We start from the raw sequence: 20,251 nt of genomic DNA, 5'->3' as shown, positions 1-20,251 counted from the left end.
TAATGATCAAGTGCGTTTGTTGTATTTTAAAAAACACAAATATATGTAAGTAATAAATCAAACCAAACAAGTAAGATTTTTTAGCATAAAAACCGTTTTAAACATTTATTTAGTTAGCTAATTTCATACTTGAAAGTTGTCTAATTTACCAACTTGTAATAACATTACAAAATGGCAACAAATATATAATTTTGATTAGTTTGATTCCTCCAATTTTGCTAATTCTTTTTCTAACTGTGACCTTTTAGCTACTTTTTCAAGTTGGGTTTTATCGGGATTCGAAATCTCTCCAGATTCGATCTTTGATTTCAGTTCATCAATTTGTCGCAACTTCTTCTTTAAATTTTTAATCTGTTTTTCAACAGGAGTCAAACTTGGACCCTTTTGTTCTAATGACGATGCTTGGAGTTTGGAAGAAATTTCAGAAACGTCGCTTTTTCCACTGGCTATGTTAACATATTGTTCATTTATCGATGCCTGGGTTTCCTCATCTTTTTTCTTTTTGCGAACTTCTTTTCGCTTTAAATTTTTTTTTGCTCCCTTGCTTAAAGGAACTACAGGTTCAGTTGAGGAGTTTGAAAATCCAGGCACGCCAGATTTTTTCGGAGGTTCTTTTGAATATTCAACCCCCAAACCAGGGCAAGAAGGGGCAGTGCGACGATTTCTTGCCCCAGTTGACTCATATCTAAAATATTTTAAATAATATCACAAGTTTTTTATGATTGAATTTTTATAAAACAAACAATATTCCAACCTTTTTACATCTTCCTCTGGCACATAACCTTCCTTAACTCTCTGTGCCTTTCTCCACGTCCCATCCGGTCTTTGGGTGGCTGGGATAAAAGCTACACCTAAAAAAATACAAAAAACATAACCAAAAATATTTACAAATAAACCCAAAATATTCACATAATGAACACCGAAAAATAGTTGAAATAATAAACAAGTGTTTACCAGTGTGATCTCGAACAATTCCTGTTGCTTGTGAAATGTTAAACTTAACTTCAGAACCCGACATTTTTGAAAAATAGTTAAAACAAATTATAAAATTGAAACCTGCAGTGTTAGAAATTAATTAAAACATTATTAAATTAATTTTTGGTGAGCTTAATCAATAATTTTAATATACATAAATTATGTGAATTTACAGATGTTAATTTTTAACAAAATTTTTGTGTATATACAATGATCAGTAACAGAATAGACTCAGTAAACTATTTTTTTACGTAATTATAAGAGTAACCTTGTTTATAAACAGAACACTATTTTTGTAAAAAAGAAAATTATAATAATCGAGGTTAACAATAATAAATATTTTAAATCAAAAAAAGGCAAAAGAGAGAGACCTTATTAACCGTCTTTAAAATTAAAATTGAGGAAATAGGTTGCATTATATATTAAAACTTTATAGTAATACAAAAACTAAAAGATGTTATTCCTAAATAACCAAATGTATAACAGGTAAAAAGGAAGGTAAATAGAAGAAATATGAAAAATATTTTATGCATATCAACTGTTTATCGTATGTTTGTACTATTGTGTATATTAAACTGCATATGAAATAACAGTGCCATGATTTCAACTATTTTTCAACAGTAAAGGCAATATAGATAGGCAATTATTTTTAATTATAAGAATATTTTTAAACAAAAAAGTAAACTTTATCGCAATTAAAATAAGGAATGTTATATCATTAGCAAAAAATAATTCTATTTACAAAGAGGACAAAAATACCACCAAAAATATGACCTGACATTTTTATCTTGTTTTATTTAAAAATACTATACAAAATTGTGTAATTTATGTTCTAAAACACCATTTCTACATTTACTGGTAACTGAGAGTTATTTATCTACCATTTTTTATGTCATGATATAATGACAAACATTAACAAAATGGCTTCAACATATAATATTGTCAACATGATGTCTACTCCAAAATTCGATAAAAAAATTTATGAAAAACTTTGCAACATTCTTGAAAAATAAGAATTTACGTCGTCCTTTAAAACCTCAGGTTTATCCATCTCAACAATTTCACCATCGTTCATTACCATGATTCGATCACATAACTCTACTGTGGACAGTCTATGAGCAATCATTAGAACCGTACAATCAGCAAATATTTCCTGCATCATTTCATGAACTATTCTCTCAGTGGCCGAGTCCACAGCCGCCGTTGCTTCGTCCAGAATCAAGATCTGACTTCGGCGTAACAGTGCCCTTGCCAGACACAATAGCTGCCGCTCTCCTATGGAAAAATTCGCCCCACTCTCTTGAACATCGCTTTCTAGTTGGCCAGGAATATTTCTGATTAATGTTTTAAGATGAGTTTGTTCCAAGGCAAGCCATAGTTCATCATCACTATGGTTGTTAAAGGGATCCAAATTATAACGCACCGTTCCAGAGAATAACACTGGGTCCTGTGGAATAATAGAAACATTCGATCGTAAATTATGTTTCGAAATATCAACTGTGTTAACTCCATCGATAAAAATTGAACCGCTTTCGATATTAACTAATCTAAAAAGAGCAACTGTTAAAGATGATTTTCCTGAACCAGTACGCCCCACAATTCCAATCTTTTCTTTAGCGTTAACTTTAAATGAAATATCCTTTAATACTAATGGCAATCCACTACGATATCTTAAAGAAACTTCTTTAAATTCAATCTCACCATTAGTTGGCCAATTTTCTTGTGGTGAAACATGGTTTAATTCTTCTTGTGGAACATTGTCGATGTAGTAAAGCATTCTGTCGACTGCAACAAACCGGGCTTCCGACTCAATTAAAACTCTGGTCGTAAACTGAAGCATTCCACTCATTAAAAACGAAGACATAATTGCTAACCCAGCAAAAGCAGGACTTACCAATCCTTGGTTAAGAATAATTAGGAGTATAGTAAAAACACCAGAGCAAACAGTTAGAAAATCCAAGCGTACAGCTAACCACCGATTAGCACACGCAAACAAGTAATAAGGTGAAGAATTCTTATCCATTAGTTTTCGAAATTGGTCGATAAAGTTCTTAGATTGTTGGTAAGCCCGAATTGTGTCCAATCCTGTTACTGCTGTTGTGATATGAGCAAACCACGGCGATCGAGTCAAAATATCTAACCTTCTCATCTCCCTTGCAGTTGGTTTAAATATAAAATAAATTGTGAAATAGATTGGAACGATCACAGCGAGCACAAATAAAAATTTTGGGACTACGTAAGATACAAAACCCGCAGCAAAAATCAGTGTAAAGAAGTTATAGAAAAACAATCCAGCTAGATAGGTTAAAACTTGGTCAACTTCATCGCAATCCTTCTGAAATCGATTCATTATCCTTCCACTAGGTGTGGTATCAAAAAACGACATCTTTGCGTTTAAAACACTTTTAAAAAGATCAGCATGGAGTTTTTTACTTGCTCTCATCATAAGGCAAATAAAGCAATACCCTCTTAACAAACTAATAACCAACATAGCAACTGCTGTCAGGACATAAACAGTCATGTAAAACTTAAACCTGGGGTTTTTTAGAATATCATGAGTTTGTGGAGTCATGGAGTAGTTTGAAGAAAGGTTATGTGAACTTGTTAAATTTTGAGGCCAAAAACGAGGTCTTTCAGATCCTTGTTTGAGCCAGTAGGAAAGCCAAAAGCTACTAAATTGTTGAGCACCAACGTTGACAGCAAAGAACAAAAATACTAACAAACAGATAAAAATACCGCCAGCGTATTTAAGGTAGCGAAGGTAAGTTGAGAAAGGAACGATTTCTCCTCTTTCTTCATCTGACATCAACTTACCATCTAAATATAACTTCTCTTCATTAACAATACTGGAAATTGAAGCTGAAGAAGTGATTCCATTTAGCGCTTTTAAGTTCTCTGTTTCCGAATTCTCATCCTCAATTATTTTATTCTTGATCATTGGTTCAAAATCACTTGTTTCAGTTAGCTGACCATTTTCCATTAAATAAACTTTGTCACAAACTGGTAGATATTGCAGTTGGTGAGTTACAAGCACAACAGTTTTACCAGATTTTACCAACATGGCAGTTATCGCGTTTGTAAAAATATGTTTTCCGATATGTGCATCTACTGCACTGAGAGGATCATCTAACAAGTAGATATCACTGTTCTTGTAAATTGCTCGAGCAAGGCTGACCCTCTGTTTCTGTCCTCCACTCATATTAATCCCTCTTTCTCCTACTTCTAATAAATCTCCGCTTGGGAATGCTTTAAAATCTTCCACAAGACCACATGCAGCAATAATGTCATTGTACCTCCTTTCTTCATATCTTGAACCAAACAAAATATTTTCACGAATGGTTGAGTTCATCAACCATGCAAGTTGTGAAACATAAGCAACCGAGCCTGAAACTGCAACAGAGCCACTTTCTAATTTTAGATGCCCCATAATGGCAGCAATAAGTGAGCTTTTTCCTGAACCAACTGCACCACAGATCCCAATAAGTTGACCCCTTCTCACTGAAAAGTTTATACTTTCCAACACCAATGCTGTGCTCTCATTATTTGAGCTCTCGTTGTTGTTTTCTAAGAGTTCATCTTTTTCAAATACCTCGTCAAGTTTTAGAGAATCAGTGTCAGTTAACTGAGTCTTTCGGACACGAGGCCAAGCCAATGATGCATTTCTTAATTCAAGAACAATTTCAGGATCACTTGTATTATAAACAACATATTTATTCAATTTCTCCAAAGTGAGAATCTTTTTAAAACGAGCCATTGACACATTCACTTCAACCAGAGACTTAATCGACATTGGTAAAAACTTAAGCCCAGTTGACATGGCATTAAACACAGCTATACAAGTAAATGCATCAGAGGGAGTTAAGTTATGGCCAAGGGCAACAAAAGTGGACAGCATTACAACAGAAGCCATGGCAGGTGATAAAAACGCAAGACTAATATTAATACTGGAGATATAGGTCATCCATTTAAGAAAAAACAATTCTTTGTTTCGAATTTCTGTCACAACTTTCATGAAAGAATCTTCCCAAGCGTACATTTTGATCAACTTTATCGAAGACAGAATTTCATGAATTTTCTTTAATCGCAGTTCAGTGTTCTTTAAAACTTTGACCCGAAAGCGCATCAGAACTTTGGCTAGAAAAGCTTGGACAGGGACAAACACCACGAACACTAAAGCACCCATTAATCCAATAGGACCAAGTAAATAGACACAGAAAATAGAACCACTGATAAATAATATAGGACCAAGTGTTGCCAAACAACTTATCCGATGAGCCTCGAAAACTTTATCCCCGTCATTTGAACAAAGATTAATTAACTCTCCGACACTAACACTTCCACTGATGGGAGATAGCTTTAGCACCTTGCGAAATATAAGCATCAAGATCGCCGATCTGTTTCGAATAGCACTCCTGTAGTTCATGGCAAACACCAAAGATAATAACGAAGCACGAAGACATTCTGACATTGCATAGATGACAACCAATATTAATCCATATGATAATAAAACCTCTATTTGTGAAACATAAGATAAAATAAGTCTCACAATAAAGCTACTGGTGATGAAATATATCGTGATATAAATGATTGTTAGAATTTGCGTAAGAATTAATCGCATCCGGATGAACCGAAGATTTACCTTCCACATTGAAGCTTTTTTAGCTCCTTTACTTCGTAATTCCTCTTTCCAAAAATGTTTCAAGCGCTTGTAGTTTGCAGCGGTTTCATCGTACTTTGAAATCCTCCACAAATCGTTTTCTGTTGGTGGTTTTTTATAGACTTTCCATATCAATGAAGTAACCCAGGAGAATAAAATAGTTGAGAAAAGTCCGGCTTTATCATTTGGATGCCCATCGTTATTTTTGTCGCATCCGATGCGAAATGGAAGCAAAGTTTTTAAAGATGGGCCATATTTTTTTCTTCGTGATTTCTTTGATGAAATAAAAGCAACATCCGTCTCCGACTCCACTTTTTCATCCAACAAAACAGTGTCGTTTTCATTTTTATTCTCCTTATTCATACTTTAAAATTAGGTTGTCCAACCAACTTACATCTACACCCAAGTACAGAAACAATTAATAAACTAAATTATGTAAAACTTGTAGTCCAGGCAACTTAAAAACAAACGTTATTTTGTGATAACATTCAGATTTTTGTAGTTAAAATTTAGTGTGCACGTTTATGTTGCTACGTCTGTTAAATAAACAAGTTTTTGGACGCAATTTGTTGTTTAAAAGCCTTAAAAATTACTAAACTTACATTACCCACAAACAAAACCTAATAGTTTTTCTTAAAAACACTCAAAAAAGGCCAAAACCCGTCAAAAAATCTGCTAAAAATTTTAGCAAATTTAAGGGTTCTCTAAAGCGCCCACTTACGACATAAAAATTTCAAATTAAAAATCCGATTAAAGGGGCTAGAATTGAGTCAGCATTTTTGCAAATTAGTCAGCAAACAAAAGTCATTTGTTTACAAATGCAACGTGGATTTTGTTGACTTAAAAACGACGATTTTAACGCTTTTTTAAACGTTTTTACACCAATTTATTTACAATTTTTGGTTATTTATAATATTTGTTAAATATTTTTCGTTCTTTTTATTGTAAAACATGTTGTTTAGGCTACTTTAAAATGCTGCTTTTTGCCGTTACAGATAAGTAAGCAAAATCCTTAAAAATGGCTGGTTTGCTAACAAAATCAGGTCGACTTTTAATGGGAATCAACAATAAAAGAATCCTTAGTCAATATGTGTCAGCAGGTAAACACAAACAACTTTCTAACACAACGTATTTCTGTTTAATTTATCTAGCATATACACTGGTTACAACTATTTTACGTTTTTTTGTTGTATTAAAAGGTTTAAAGACATACAGTAACATATTGGTTGATAAAAAAGGCTCCAATTCAAGTGTTGGATATATTCAATTAAATCGACCTAAAGCATTAAATGCTTTATGCGATGCTCTCATTAGTGATGTAAATGATGCTTTGGATGACTTTGAAAATGATAAAACTGTTGGTTGTATTGTAATTACTGGAAATGAGAAAGCATTTGCAGGTATTAAAGTACTATATTGCCTGAATTATTAAGGTACTATACCTGTAACATAGGGCTAAAGGTCTGAGCTTGTATGATAAATAGTCTTTTATAATTTGTTTTACAGCTGGTGCAGATATCAAGGAGATGCAAAACAAAACATTTGTTGACTGTGTTTCAGGAAAGTTTTTAAGCAATTGGTCCAGAGTTGCTGATAATAGAAAACCAATTATTGCAGCTGTTAACGGATTTGCTGTACGTCTAACTTTTAAACTTAACTCCTTTGAATAATTTAGTTTAATTATGTCTTAAAATGAAAATATGTTTTTTGGTAAAATACTTACTTATTTATGAATCTTGTTAGCTTGGAGGTGGATGTGAATTAGCAATGATGTGCGACATTATTTATGCGGGGAACACTGCTCAATTTGGACAACCTGAAATCTTACTCGGAACCATTCCAGGTAAAAACTTTGTTTTTTAAGATTTTTTAAGATCGCCGAATCTTTAAAGTAAATTCTAATTTTTTGTTCTTGTGTTAAGGTGCTGGTGGCACTCAAAGGTTACCTAGGTTTGTTGGCAAAAGTTTAGCAATGGAAATGGTTTTAACAGGAGATCGAATAAATGCTGAGACTGCATTAAGAGCTGGTAAGATAAATCTCAAAATACATGGAGGATGATTAACCAAGAAAAATGTATTTGTGAAATTATTTGCTTTTTAGGTCTTGTTAGCAAAGTTTTTGACAAAGAAAATTTAGTTGATGAAGCAATTAAAACTGCAGAAAAAATATCGAACAACTCGAGTTTAATTGTCGGACTTGCGAAGGAGGCTGTAAATACTGCATTTGAGACTACCTTAGCAGAAGGAAACCATTTTGAAAAGAAAATTTTTCATTCAACTTTTGCTACGGTAAAATATTTTTAAAGGTTTTTCTAACTATGTTTGTATATATATTAAAGAATGGTAACAAATTAATAATATCATTAATTTAAATTTTTTAGGAGGACAGAAAGGAGGGTATGCGTGCCTTTGTTGAAAAACGAAAAGCTAATTTCACAAACAATTAACTCATTTTAAAAACTGTTTAATGCTTTGTTATAACCGCAAATATCATGTAATTTATTTTTAATGCAAAACCACCTATTTTTTCTTATGTTTTATAAATTTGATCTAATTAACTAATAAATATTAGCTTTAAAATTGTTTTTTTGAGCTAAAAATTGTTTTTTTGAGCTAAAAATTCACTATATAGAAGTATTTTTATTTACTTAAATACATCAACGATCACAACTAACTAAACATATAAGTATACCTGCTTCTGTATAGAACATATTACTGTATAAACACACTTATAAGTAACTGTAGAATTAACAAAGAAAACACTGTGAACCTAAAATAATGAAGTCCTGGGTTATCACTGGTTGGCTTCTCCGTTATTAAATTCTCATCCCCTAAAAATCATTTTAAATAACTTTATTCTATCTAAACTTAACCATTACTAAAGTCTGAATATATACTTAACTTTTCCTGGTCTTCATTACTTTAACCAGCTAAGTGCTCATTCTTATCTATTGAACTTTTTACTGAGACACTTAGGTATATTTATTGACAACTTATGAACTTACTGAATCGCTTACTACTTTCTACATTCTATGCTGATTTAACTGTATAACATTAGCTTATCTCTTGAGTTAACAAATGCTTTAAACTGACATAGAAAATATTTAAACAAAAAAGCTTACCATCTCCAGCAAAGATATCAATTCCAGTCCCATTACCACTTTCATCCACTAATCCTAATAAAAACAAGTTTAAAACATGGATTTATTCTGATAGTATGTTTGGTATAAGTATACTTACTAGCTCTATTCCCAAATGCTGCAATTTGTAGAACATTTTGTTGAGCTGGGGTTAAAATTCTGTAAAGTTCGGGCACTGATATCATCGCTGCAACATTAGTTGTTCCAGAAACTGCAAACTGGCTTTCAGAAAATCCATCCTAAAGTTATGACATTAAAAAACTAAGTAAAAAGTAAAAAAAAATTTTTAAGTAGTGTTTATTACGTTAAAATAAATTTAATTAAAATACAGAAAAATTAAAATACAGAAAAATTAAAATTAGTTTAATTAAAATTCGGAATACACTCTTAAAAATACATTTACACAGTTATCAAAAAATAAGTGTCTTACCCTTATTCTGGTTGGTTCAATTAATCTAAAAACTCTAGGATCGATAAATGACATCGAACTAATTGGAATTTGTTCTAAATCACTTGCTTTCATTCCAGCTTTAAATTAATTTTTATTTATTTTTATTTTTAAAAAATGTTATAGTACAGCTTTTAATGAAATTAAAATTGCTTTTTAGGGCTAAGCTAGAGTACCTAAGCATCATTACCACTGAAAAAAAGAGGTGCTTACGTTACCTTATTTAAAAGTTCCCTTAATTTCTAGTATAGTCCACATAATTTCTAGTACAATATTTAGAAATATGATAAGTATTTAAAACAAATGACTAAGTCATGATCTAGGCCTTATAATATTACCAATAAATTGAACCAAATAAAAAGTTAGAGTAGAAGTAAAGAAATACTAATTTTTCTCACCAGTAATTGTTCCCATTTGTTGGATAGTTGCTGCATCAGGAAAATTGTTCTCAAGTGAAATATAAACAAGAGAATATAAGGCATCCAATTGTAACTGGTTGTAACAATCCAAGCTTCCAAGATCTTTAATAGAATTGCTGTAAAATAATGTTAAACATTTATTTTTTATATACCCATCAATAACTAAGACATTTTATATAATAACCTTTATTACCTTTACATAAACTTAAAATAAATTTGTTTTAGTGGAAATTAAACTTATAACATTAATTTTAATTTATTTGGCCAAATTTTTTTTTATATATATCTTTATCCACAATGTGGGAAGGTCGAATGCGCGACTTAAACATAGAGTAACATAAGTTATTCCGACCCAGTCTCGAGTTGCCTGTGGCAGTTTGGAATATTATGGATTACAATTGTCCGATAATTTTGCTGCTGATTAAGTGCTGGCTCAGCAGGAGTTTGTACCGTTATAACTCAAGGGCGCTACAGCATGAAAGCAATGGGGATTGAACCCATGACCTCATGGTGGTGTAGCAAGTGTTCTTACCACTACACCACGCTAAAAACTTTTAAACATAAACTTTTAACTCCACTAAAAAATAATAATGTCTTACATAATTGTGTTGATTGAAACAGAAGCCATCAATGTATCAGTTAACCCACAGAATATTTCTCCAAGTCCAGCAATATCTTCTGCTGTTAAGTCAGATAAATCCAACCCAGATAATTCCCTGTATCGATCAAAAGCCATTTTTCTCTGTAAATTTTAATGCAAAAAGGGTAATTTATGTAACTAGAATACAACAAAATTCAAACACATTTATTATATACCCTTGAGTAAGGTCTATAAACAGTGCCAACTCCTGCCGAGCCAGCACTTAATTATCGGCCAATTATAATCTATAATATCCCAAACTGCCACAGGCAACTCGAGACTGGGTTGGAGTAACTGATGTTACTCTATGTTTAAGTCGCGCATTCGACTTTCCCACATAGAGGAAAAAGATGTATACAAAAAAATATATATTTATCAAAATACATTTAATATGCATAACAAATTACTTAAATTATAAAAAAAAATACAAAAATAAGCTGGGCAAACCAATACAACAAGAGACATTTTTGTAAAAATATTAACCATAACAATCTTCATCTTACTTGCGAGTTGTCCCAGTTAACTTCTGCTAATGCTGACATGGTCTCGAGACTTGCTAGGTCGAGTAACTCTATTTGGTCGACAGTTAAGTCAGTGAGTAAATGTTTAGCATCCGATATTGTATCTTCATCCCAGGTGGACAATGTGCCAAGCTCACCCTGTGTAAATATATTTATAACTTTATTCATCAATATATCAACGAGTTAATAGCCTGCCATACGATTAGAAATAGTACCGGCAGCTTGGTGTAGTGGTAAGAACACTTGCTACACCACACATGAGGTCGTGGGTTCAATCCCCACTGAGCTCATGCTGTAGCACCCTTGAGTAAGGCGCTATAAACGGTATGAACTCCTGCTGAGCCAGCACTTAATCAGCAGCATAATTACCGGGCAATTATAATCTATAATATCCCAAACTGCCACAAGCAACTCGAGACTGGGTAGGAGTAACTGATGTTACTCTATGTTTAAGTCGCACATTTGACTTTCCCTCATCGAGGATAAAGATATACACAAAAAATTTAAAAAAATTATAATTGTTGTAATATGGTTGCAACTCTTAACTAATATTTACCTGTAACTTACCCACACACCACAAACAACAGATTTTTTGGTAAGCCTATAAAATAGACATTATATGTCCACCAAGTTCCATTATATAAAATGGGGGTCTTGGGTTTAATTTTATAAGATTACTACTTGATTACTAGAATAAATACTCAGCCTTCTTACACTAAAGGTACACCAAAAGTAGAGTGTATAAAATTTTTTATATTTTTACTTACTATAGTCAGTTTCTCCAACAGAGCTTTTCTTTGAGATGTTGACCAGTTATCGATATCACCAAACACATCCAGAGCATTAATTAAATCATTATCATTAATAGCAAGTAAAACATCAACGGACCAACCAGAGTTCTTTGGACCCAGTGCCACGATCGTATCATAATCGGGAACACTTGCTAAAAAAATTAATTTTGGTCAATATAAAAGTATTACAGGTTTCACAGAAGCCAGTATTAGGAGTTTAATAAAAAACGCTTAAAAACTTTGTTACTCAAGAGAGTAACAACATGACCGGCTGTGCACTGTAGAAGTCAGAATACTATACCTAACTACATGGGGTGCTGGGTTTAATCCTCACTGATCTCATGCTATAGCGCCCTTAAATAAGGCACCATGAACAGTATGAACTCCTACCAAGCAAACTCTTAATCAGCAGCTTGTAATTATCAGGCAATTATAATCAATAATATCCCAAACTGCCAAAGTTAACTCGAGACTGGGTCGGGGTAACTGATGTTACTTTATGTTTGGGTTGTGAGATCGAAATTAATAAAAAGTATATATTACTTTCTCTTCTTTTTCTTCTGTTAGTAGTTTCACCCTGGAGAAAAGCTTCCCTAGCTTTGTTATCAACATCCAATGTGTTAACATTTGAAGATTGGGTTTCATCATCACCTTTCCATTGGTTGATAATGGAGTCATAAGCTTCTAAAATTGCTTCCTAAAATCATGATTATTTAAATATTGTATTTAATAATTAAAAAAATCTTTGTTTAAAATTTTTCATTAAATATAGTTGTCAGTGGCCTGCCCTACAAACAACATTTTAATCATGATATAGTCGCAACTTTTAAGTGATATTTGAGCAGAACAACAACAGGAGTTTTATTTATTTTGTAGACCTATAAATCCATCATACACGTATATTTATATATATCGTCCACTAAACTTCATCATATAAAGATTTTATTTCACACAAATCTAAAAGTTAACAAAGTATAAATAATCTTACTGGGTCAATTGCCTGAATTCTTTCACTTGACAGAATGTTAACAATTGGACCCAAGGATTCTAGATCAGTAGCATCATACAACGACGTATCATCACCAATATATTCATCCACCAAACTTCTTATTTCAAGAATCTGATTATCGTTTAAACTAAAAAAAAAAATGTATTAAATATAATTTTGGTATGGCTAATTTAAATACAGAGTTTGTTACTTAAATGATTTTATTAAAAGTATGCTAGCAGTTAAAATCAAACCAAAGGGTTGTAGGTTTTAAGTTTATTTATGTTTGGTTCAATATGCCAGCAAAAACAACCAAATTCAGAGACCCTAATTCACTCAAATTTGCTACAAAATGCAAGTAGTGGGAATCAAACTAAGAATCTTGTATCTTAGTCTTACCTTATGCAAAATATAAAATGTTGGCAGAGGGCATCAAACCCATGACCCCAGGTCTTTAATTTTTACAAGAATAATATAACATAAAAAGCAAAATATTTACCGATGAGCACATTTTTGTAAGCTTAAAAGTGCTGCAGTGAAACCATCTTCAGTAAGTTTGCCAAATGCTTCAGCATTTGCATCACAAATTAAATTTGATAAAATTAAAACATCTTCTTCTTCTATGAACGATGATAAATGATCCGGATCATTCATCTTATGAAGAAAAAGTTTAACTAAGTTTATGAAATAAAATTTTTATACAAATGTGATTGTTAATTGATTCAATCGAAAATGCATAGGTAAAGTTGATTTTTAAATGTCTGTAAATTTTGAAAACTTTTTTAGAATATATTTATCCTTGATTTCGGGAAAAAGATTTCACAAAAAACGTAGAGTAATTTTTGCTACCCTGACATAGTCTTGAGTTAACTTTGGCAGTTTCTAATATTATTGACAATAATTGCCCAATAATTAATCTGCTGATTAAACTTTAACATGAGTTTACAATAGGTAAAGTGACCAAATGAATGGCATTACAGCATAAAAGCAGTGGAGATCAACGTTAAAAAGGCTGACTTCACATGGTATTTATACAGTAACTTACTAAAAAAATAATTAAAAAATAAATTTACTGTGCAGTTGATAGCAGCTTCTGTCATATATTTTCTAATTGAAAGTTCAGCCACACTAGGATTATCACTCATCGTTGCTGTTCCTATTTGCTGGAATAAAAGCTGGCAGAATCCTTGGGGAGCAGTGGCCGCAACTTCTGGACTAAAAATTTAGGTATTTATGTTTCAAATTTAGTTTTATTAATACTGGTTAATAGCCTAACCTACGTTTGAAAATATAAATTGTTGTAATATGGTCGCAACTCTCAACTAATATATGCATGCATTAATTTACCCATACACCAAGTAAGGCAGTTTTATTTATGTTGTAAGCCTATAAAATGGACATACATATATATATATATATCGTCTACTAAGCTTAATTTTTTTTAAATTTTGTGTTTTTTAGTCAACTTAATCATAAACTCAACCTTAAAATAATTTTTTGAATTATTGTACAAATTTTTAAAACAATAAAATTGGAAAACACTTACGGGTAAAAGAAGGCGATATCACTTGGAATGGTTTCAACTATCTCAGGAATCTCTTGATTTGTTTCATTTGTTATATAATCCACTCCATGCTCAATTTTCAACGAGTAATCCAGTTTGTTTTGTTCACATTCATCCTGTGAAAAAAATATATTTATAACTTAAATTAAATAAACTAGCAGTGTGCTGTAGTGGTTATTAAAACACCTGGTTTTACTACATAAGGTATTGGGTTCGATCTCCACTGCTTTTATGCCGTAGCAGCCAGACAAGACGCCAAATATATAATTAAACAGAAATTATAATAAAGTTTTTAATTAATTACCATATCAGGGGTCATGTCAACATTGTTATCAATAGTCACAGACATTTGTAACATTTCATCATAATTCATCTCCATCACATCACTACATTTCAACCCCACAACTGTATTTCCCATTTCACTAAAAAAATATTTTGTTATATTATTATTTTTTTTGTCTTGGTTTTTCGCGCATTGATAAAAGTAAACTATAAATACGATATACAATTAATATTACAACAATGCGACGGGAAAAAATGACAAAATCAATTTAATGATTTAAAACATGCCAAAAGTAATAATGTTTATACAAAGATTTTATAGTATATTATGGCATGGTCACCTAACCCAGAGTTACTTAAACTAGTCAATAGCCTGCCCTATGTCGAGATTTGAATTGTAAGAGCATAGTTGTAACCTTTTACTAATATTTCTTTGCAATAAATTTTGCCTCTAACAGCAGTTATATTTATTTAGTGGGCCTATAAATCGAACTTACATATATATTTATTTGCCACTAAGCTTTAATATATATAGATTTTATCGGAACTTTTAAAAAAGAAGATTTTTTCGAAATTTTTCTTTTTAAGTTTTATTTACCTCACAATTTCGGCGGATAAGCCATCATCTGATGTATTATTTCTATACATTTCAACCAACTTTGCTGCCTATAACAATAAAAAAATCTTTTAATATGAGTAAATTAATCTAAAAACCTTTAAAATGCTAACTAACCTGCCCTCGATCCCATGTTAAAGTGTTGACCATTGTTAAGTTAACTTCTTCCATCGTTTCAAGTTTGTTTAAAGTAATTTCTTCAGCAAAAGTTCCAATATCCGAGCTTAACATATCTTCTACACTCCCCTCTTGCAACTTAACATCACATTTTAACAATTTAATTCCGAAAAAAAAAAAAACTTTTGATACAGAAAAAAAAAAAAAAACTTTAAAAAAAAACAAACTTACTATTAAATGTGTAGTAAATTTTAATCTATTTTATACTTATATATAAAAGGCTTAGTAGATGATAAATATATGTATATGTCTAATTTATAAGCCTACAAAATAAATAAAACAGTCGCTGGTAGCTCATTGTGGGTGAATATTAGTTAAAAGTTGCAACCATATCACAACAATTTTTTTTTGTATATATCTTTATTCTTGATGTGGAAAAATCGAATGTGCGACTTAAACATAGAGTAACATTAGTTACTCCAACCCAGTCTTTAGTTGCCTGTGGCAGTTTGGAATATTATAGACTATAATTGCTCGGTAATTATGCTGCTGTTTAAGTGCTGGTTCAGCAGGAGTTCATACCGTTTATAGCGCCTTACTACAGCATGAGAGCAGTGGGGATTGAACCCACAACCTCATGTGTGGTGTAGGAAGTGTTCGTACTACTACACCATGCTGCTAACAAAATATAATAAAACAATAAAATCACAAACCAGGGCCAGCTTGGCTTAATTTAAATAAAATTTGAAAAAGAAAAATAAAATCTAGCCAATAGGGCAGACAATCAACTAATTTAAAATAATCAAAAAGTACAAAACTAATTATTTACCTTTGCCATGATAGCCTTCTTTTGTGACCTACTGAAACTTCTGGCTTTGTCTTTCAACTGTCCCAAGTTCTGTTTAATTGTGGCAAGTGGAAGTTTTTTAAGATCTTCGGTTGGAACCTCAGATACTAATTCACCCAAACTTGCTAAACTCTCCGGGTCAGATAAAGTAAATCCAGCTTTCTTTGCTTTTCGTAATACAAGTTTTTTCTAAAAAATAAATATTTTGAAAAGTAAAAACATTTGACTAGGTAAGGTATGTTTTAAATGGTATATAATTTAAGTTTTAAATAGTGAAAAAAAAACACTTTTTTGTCTAATAAGGTCTTTTTAAATAATATTCATTATAGTAATACTTTTAAATCTTAAAACTTAGTAGATTAAAAGTAAAATTGTTCAAACCTGTTTTGGTGACAAATTCTTGTTCTCTTTAAGTACATTCATAGTCAACAGAATGGTGTCATCAGGTATTTTGTCCATATCCTCATTAGTTAAACCTCCTAGTGCTCCAGCTACTGATATTAACTCTGTTGATCCCATTTGTGTTAAGTCTTTGTCAGCAATCAATGTGTCTGCCAATGTTCGCATCATCTGAAATTTATTAGTGTTTTGAAATATATGACTTTGTAGCAACAAGGAAAAATTGCTAAAACACTTTGTTTTACAACATGAGGTCAGGTGTTTGATCCCCACTATTTACATTCTGTAACGCCCTTAAATAAAGCACTTTTAGTAATAGGAACTTTTGTTTGCTAATGTTAATGTTAGTGTCTGCTAATGTTCGCATCATCTGGAATTTTTTAATGTTTTGAAATTTTTTAAATTGTTAAAACACTTGGTTTTACAACATGAGGTCAGCTGTTCGATCCCCAAAATCTTTATTTTGTAACACCCTTAAATAAAGCATTTCAGCAATAGGCACTTTTGTTTATGCATAAACCAATCAGCGGGTTCATTATTGGCTATTTTAATATCACAAACTGCCGAAGTCAACTCAAGACTGGGTCGAGGTAACTAATGTTACTTAATGTTTAGGTCAAGAAGTCAGTCAACTTACGTTAGGGATAAATTTGTATACATAAATCAAAAAAATTTGAACTTACAGATTTTAACACTTTTTCCCTTTAAATAATATACACAACCTTACCTTAAATTGATCAATATCAATTTTTTCCTTTTCAGGTTTCCGGCTATTACTTGATGCTGCTGATTGCTTGTTTTGTTTGGCCGTTTCTTTCAGAATTTGGCAACGCTGCAGCCTGATTGCTTGACTACCAGTACACTAAAAAAGTGGTTAAATAAATACATTTTTAAACCATGAATTAAACATAAGAAAATATTAGTTTTACTTCTTCTAAAGTTTTCTCCATCATATCCTGTGCATCCTGACAATTACTCATTGTGTAAGTTGCTAATTCTAACATCAGTGAAGCACTCATCTGTGATTTAACTTTTGCCAATGGGATCTCACATTTTGAATGGCCAAGACTAAAAAAACACAAAAAGTCTAAAAAAAAACTCAAACCAAAAGACTTTAATAAGATTGCTACAGTGCTCAGTGTTGTTAAAGACTTGTTACCACAAATCATATAACTAAAAGGCCCCTCAATTTTGGGCAACTTTAATTAATAAAAGTTTGTTAAAATTGATATTTTACAAATGTTAATTTTTTTACTTGTCCATGAATGTACTGTCTCCAAATGAGGTGGTGTTAGTTTCTAGGATCTTTCTCATCAAATATTTACTAAAAAACTTGAACTTATTGTGCAAAATATTCAGCTTTTTTAACTTGCCTGCTTGCACAAATGCTAAAGCCTAAAAGCAGATTTATTTATTTAAACTAACATTTGAAGCAAGGTGTAGTGGTTGAAACACTTAGCTTTACTACATATGGGCTTGAGTTTAATCGCAACTGCCTCCATGTTGAAGTGCCATGTAAGTATAAGGTTAATAGATAAAATAATACCCCTAACTGCTCAAGTCAATCGAAGACTAAGTCAAGGATACAAATGTTACTCTAGGTTGTAGACCTAAAGCCAACCTTCCTACAATAATGATATTTAAACACAAAAAAAAGTTTAAAAAATAAATTTAATTCGAACCTTCTCAGATGTCAGTTGTTCTTTAATTTGTTTTTGTGGTAAATCCAGAATAAAAGAATTCATTGATGTAATATCAATGTTAGCTAATCGATCCTGTTGGGCCCACTTTATTATTTGTTTCTTTTGACCATCTGTGAAATCATCGTAACTTTCCTCAAAACAGTCAAGACTAAAAAATAAAATAAAACATATTTTATTTAATATTATTATTTACATTACATTAACATACATTACATTAACATTAAGACTGTGGCCAAGATAATAGTTTCCTTATGAGATCCGGGGTTTAATTTTAAGTAATAAAATAGTGTAGCATTCTTTTTTAAATCTAAGAAACCAGAAATAATCAACAAAGACAATAAAATATTACCAGATTAATAAAATCTATAAATAGTAAAGGTTTTTTAAAACTGGGCCTAGGTTATAAATTTTTTTCTATAATTTTATTATGAAGGTGGCTTTTAACATTTTAAGTATATCAAAATATCTTTAAAAATATCAAAGACCTACACTTTCTGTACTTTAGTGACCACCATCGGAATATCCTTAATATTAATTCCAGTTAATCCGGCAGAGAAGGCACACATGTTATCACAAAAACTATCGATAGCATTAGTTGGTGATAATTTCTTTAAACGATCCACGAATTCTTTAACAATTACTTTCTGAATATTTATTGGGACCCTGTAGGGCAAAGTATCACTGCTGGAAGTTATCTAAAAAAAATAAATAAGGTTTGTTTTTGAATCATTCGGGTCTTTGGTTTAAATCCCACTGCTTGCATGTTGCAGTATTTTTAAGTTGAATGAAGACATAAAGTTTTGGTTTTTATTTTACTGCCTAAATAATATAAATTCTATAAGATCTAAAAAGTCAATTAAACCAGTTTCTACCCAAGCAATAAATGAAAAATTCACAGATTTAAAAGCAAAATTTACATCAATAAACTAAGTAAAAGATGTTAATTTAACTAACAACTCTTGAATTTATCTCAGCAATAGCATCATTCAATTGATCATCGTCCAATTTTCTTAATATTTTAGTTAAACTCATCGGATCTTGACTGGCTGCATCGGAGTCAAATAATTTACTTAAAGTGTCCCCCGTCATATTCTTAATTTGATCATTCTAAAAAAAAAATTTACAATAATATAAAAACTAGAGTTTTAGCAACAAAATCAGCTACTTTATTAGCAGCTTAGCATATAGAGACCAAGAGGTCATCGGTTTAATTCCTACTACTGGTATGTAATACGTTACTAAAATATATAATACATAATTTAAATTTTTTAGTAACAATTGCAATAAATGCATTTAATTTATATGTAACTTAGCATAGACCCCCAGTGGTTGCTGGTTTGATTTCCACTGCTGGTATGATATATACATCTTACTTAAAAGGTTAACAATGTTTATGTTACCTTCATACTGTTAAAAATCTTTGCAGGCATGGTTTTGATGTCTTTTTCGGACAAAGTATTCACTGAAACATCTCCTTTGATTGCCGCTAAAATCTTCTGATTCGAACCTGAAGCCTTGTTTATACTAATAACAAAAAAAAGCAAAAATACAGTATTTAAAGATACCAGCTTTGATGGTATAATATATAATAATAGTGACCATATTACAATAAACAATTCAAGAATACCCGGTTGTAAAACAACAGCTTGTAGTATATGCATTAAAATAGTTTAAATATTAAAATAAAACTTACAATTCAATAACTTGTCTGTCTTTTAGTGAATTTGTATCTAAGATTAAAATTAAATTTTAAATAAAAAGTTAAGAAAAAATTATTAAATTTTGAATAAAAAACTTACTGAGTGAGTTTTTAAAGTCGTCTTGTTTTAAACCCCCAGCCAACTCTGGGGGTGGGGGTTTTACGAATGAAGCGGGGTCTGTTAACCCATATACAGCCCCAGGTCCACTCTTTTTGGGGCGATTTCTTTTGGGTGAGAATAATAGGGTGAATAACCATTCAGTTGATTTCATCAAATCGTTTAACATGGGTTCAAAGTTCTCTGACATCATTTCATCACCAAACATCATCATTTCAAACATAGACGACATATAAGCTGAAAATATTTAAATAAAAATAACTTTAAATATAAAACAGTAAAAAATAGGCAACATAAGACTTTAGACCATGTTAAGGTGGTCAACTT

The 20,251-nt window shown here is 31.4% G+C and overlaps 2 protein-coding genes and 1 pseudogene across 2 annotated transcripts; 1 reads left to right on the top strand and 2 right to left on the bottom strand.

Moving 5' to 3' along the window:
* Window positions 1-13: 13 nt before the first annotated feature.
* LOC145759123 (partner of Y14 and mago-like) lies at window positions 14-1,203 on the bottom strand. Its single transcript, XM_082572876.1, has 3 exons — window positions 955-1,203; window positions 755-851; window positions 14-685 (listed from the first exon to the last, which is right to left on the bottom strand). Exons 1-3 carry the CDS (start codon window positions 1,016-1,018, stop codon window positions 196-198), a joined length of 651 nt encoding a protein of 216 aa, XP_082429002.1. The 5' UTR covers window positions 1,019-1,203; the 3' UTR covers window positions 14-195.
* LOC145759121 (ATP-binding cassette sub-family C member 5 pseudogene) lies at window positions 1,201-6,001 on the bottom strand (annotated as a pseudogene).
* Window positions 6,002-6,584: 583 nt separating this feature from the next.
* Window positions 6,585-8,550, top strand: LOC145759122 (enoyl-CoA hydratase, mitochondrial-like). The gene is made up of 7 exons (XM_082572875.1): window positions 6,585-6,732; window positions 6,832-7,032; window positions 7,139-7,266; window positions 7,376-7,475; window positions 7,555-7,659; window positions 7,734-7,921; window positions 8,014-8,550. The coding sequence occupies exons 1-7, from the start codon at window positions 6,651-6,653 to the stop codon at window positions 8,077-8,079; spliced, it is 870 nt and encodes a 289-aa protein (XP_082429001.1). The 5' UTR covers window positions 6,585-6,650; the 3' UTR covers window positions 8,080-8,550.
* Window positions 8,551-20,251: the final 11,701 nt, after the last annotated feature.

The sequence above is a fragment of the Corella eumyota genome, chromosome 7 (genome assembly GCF_963082875.1).
Source record: "Corella eumyota chromosome 7, kaCorEumy4.1, whole genome shotgun sequence".
NCBI classification, from domain to species: Eukaryota; Metazoa; Chordata; class Ascidiacea; order Phlebobranchia; family Corellidae; genus Corella; species Corella eumyota.
This window is presented reverse-complemented; position numbering and strand designations above follow the sequence as displayed.

Coding starts and splice junctions, on each gene's coding strand:
- LOC145759123 (XM_082572876.1), bottom strand. CDS start 1,018: ATGTCGGGTTCTGAAGTTAAGTTTAACATTTCACAAGCAACAGGAATT. Junction 852..954: donor AATTGTTCGAGATCACACTG/GTAAACACTTGT, acceptor GTATTTTTTTAG/GTGTAGCTTTTATCCCAGCC. Junction 686..754: donor CCAGAGGAAGATGTAAAAAG/GTTGGAATATTG, acceptor AAAATATTTTAG/ATATGAGTCAACTGGGGCAA.
- LOC145759122 (XM_082572875.1), top strand. CDS start 6,651: ATGGCTGGTTTGCTAACAAAATCAGGTCGACTTTTAATGGGAATCAAC. Junction 6,733..6,831: donor TAGTCAATATGTGTCAGCAG/GTAAACACAAAC, acceptor TTGTATTAAAAG/GTTTAAAGACATACAGTAAC. Junction 7,267..7,375: donor CAGCTGTTAACGGATTTGCT/GTACGTCTAACT, acceptor GAATCTTGTTAG/CTTGGAGGTGGATGTGAATT.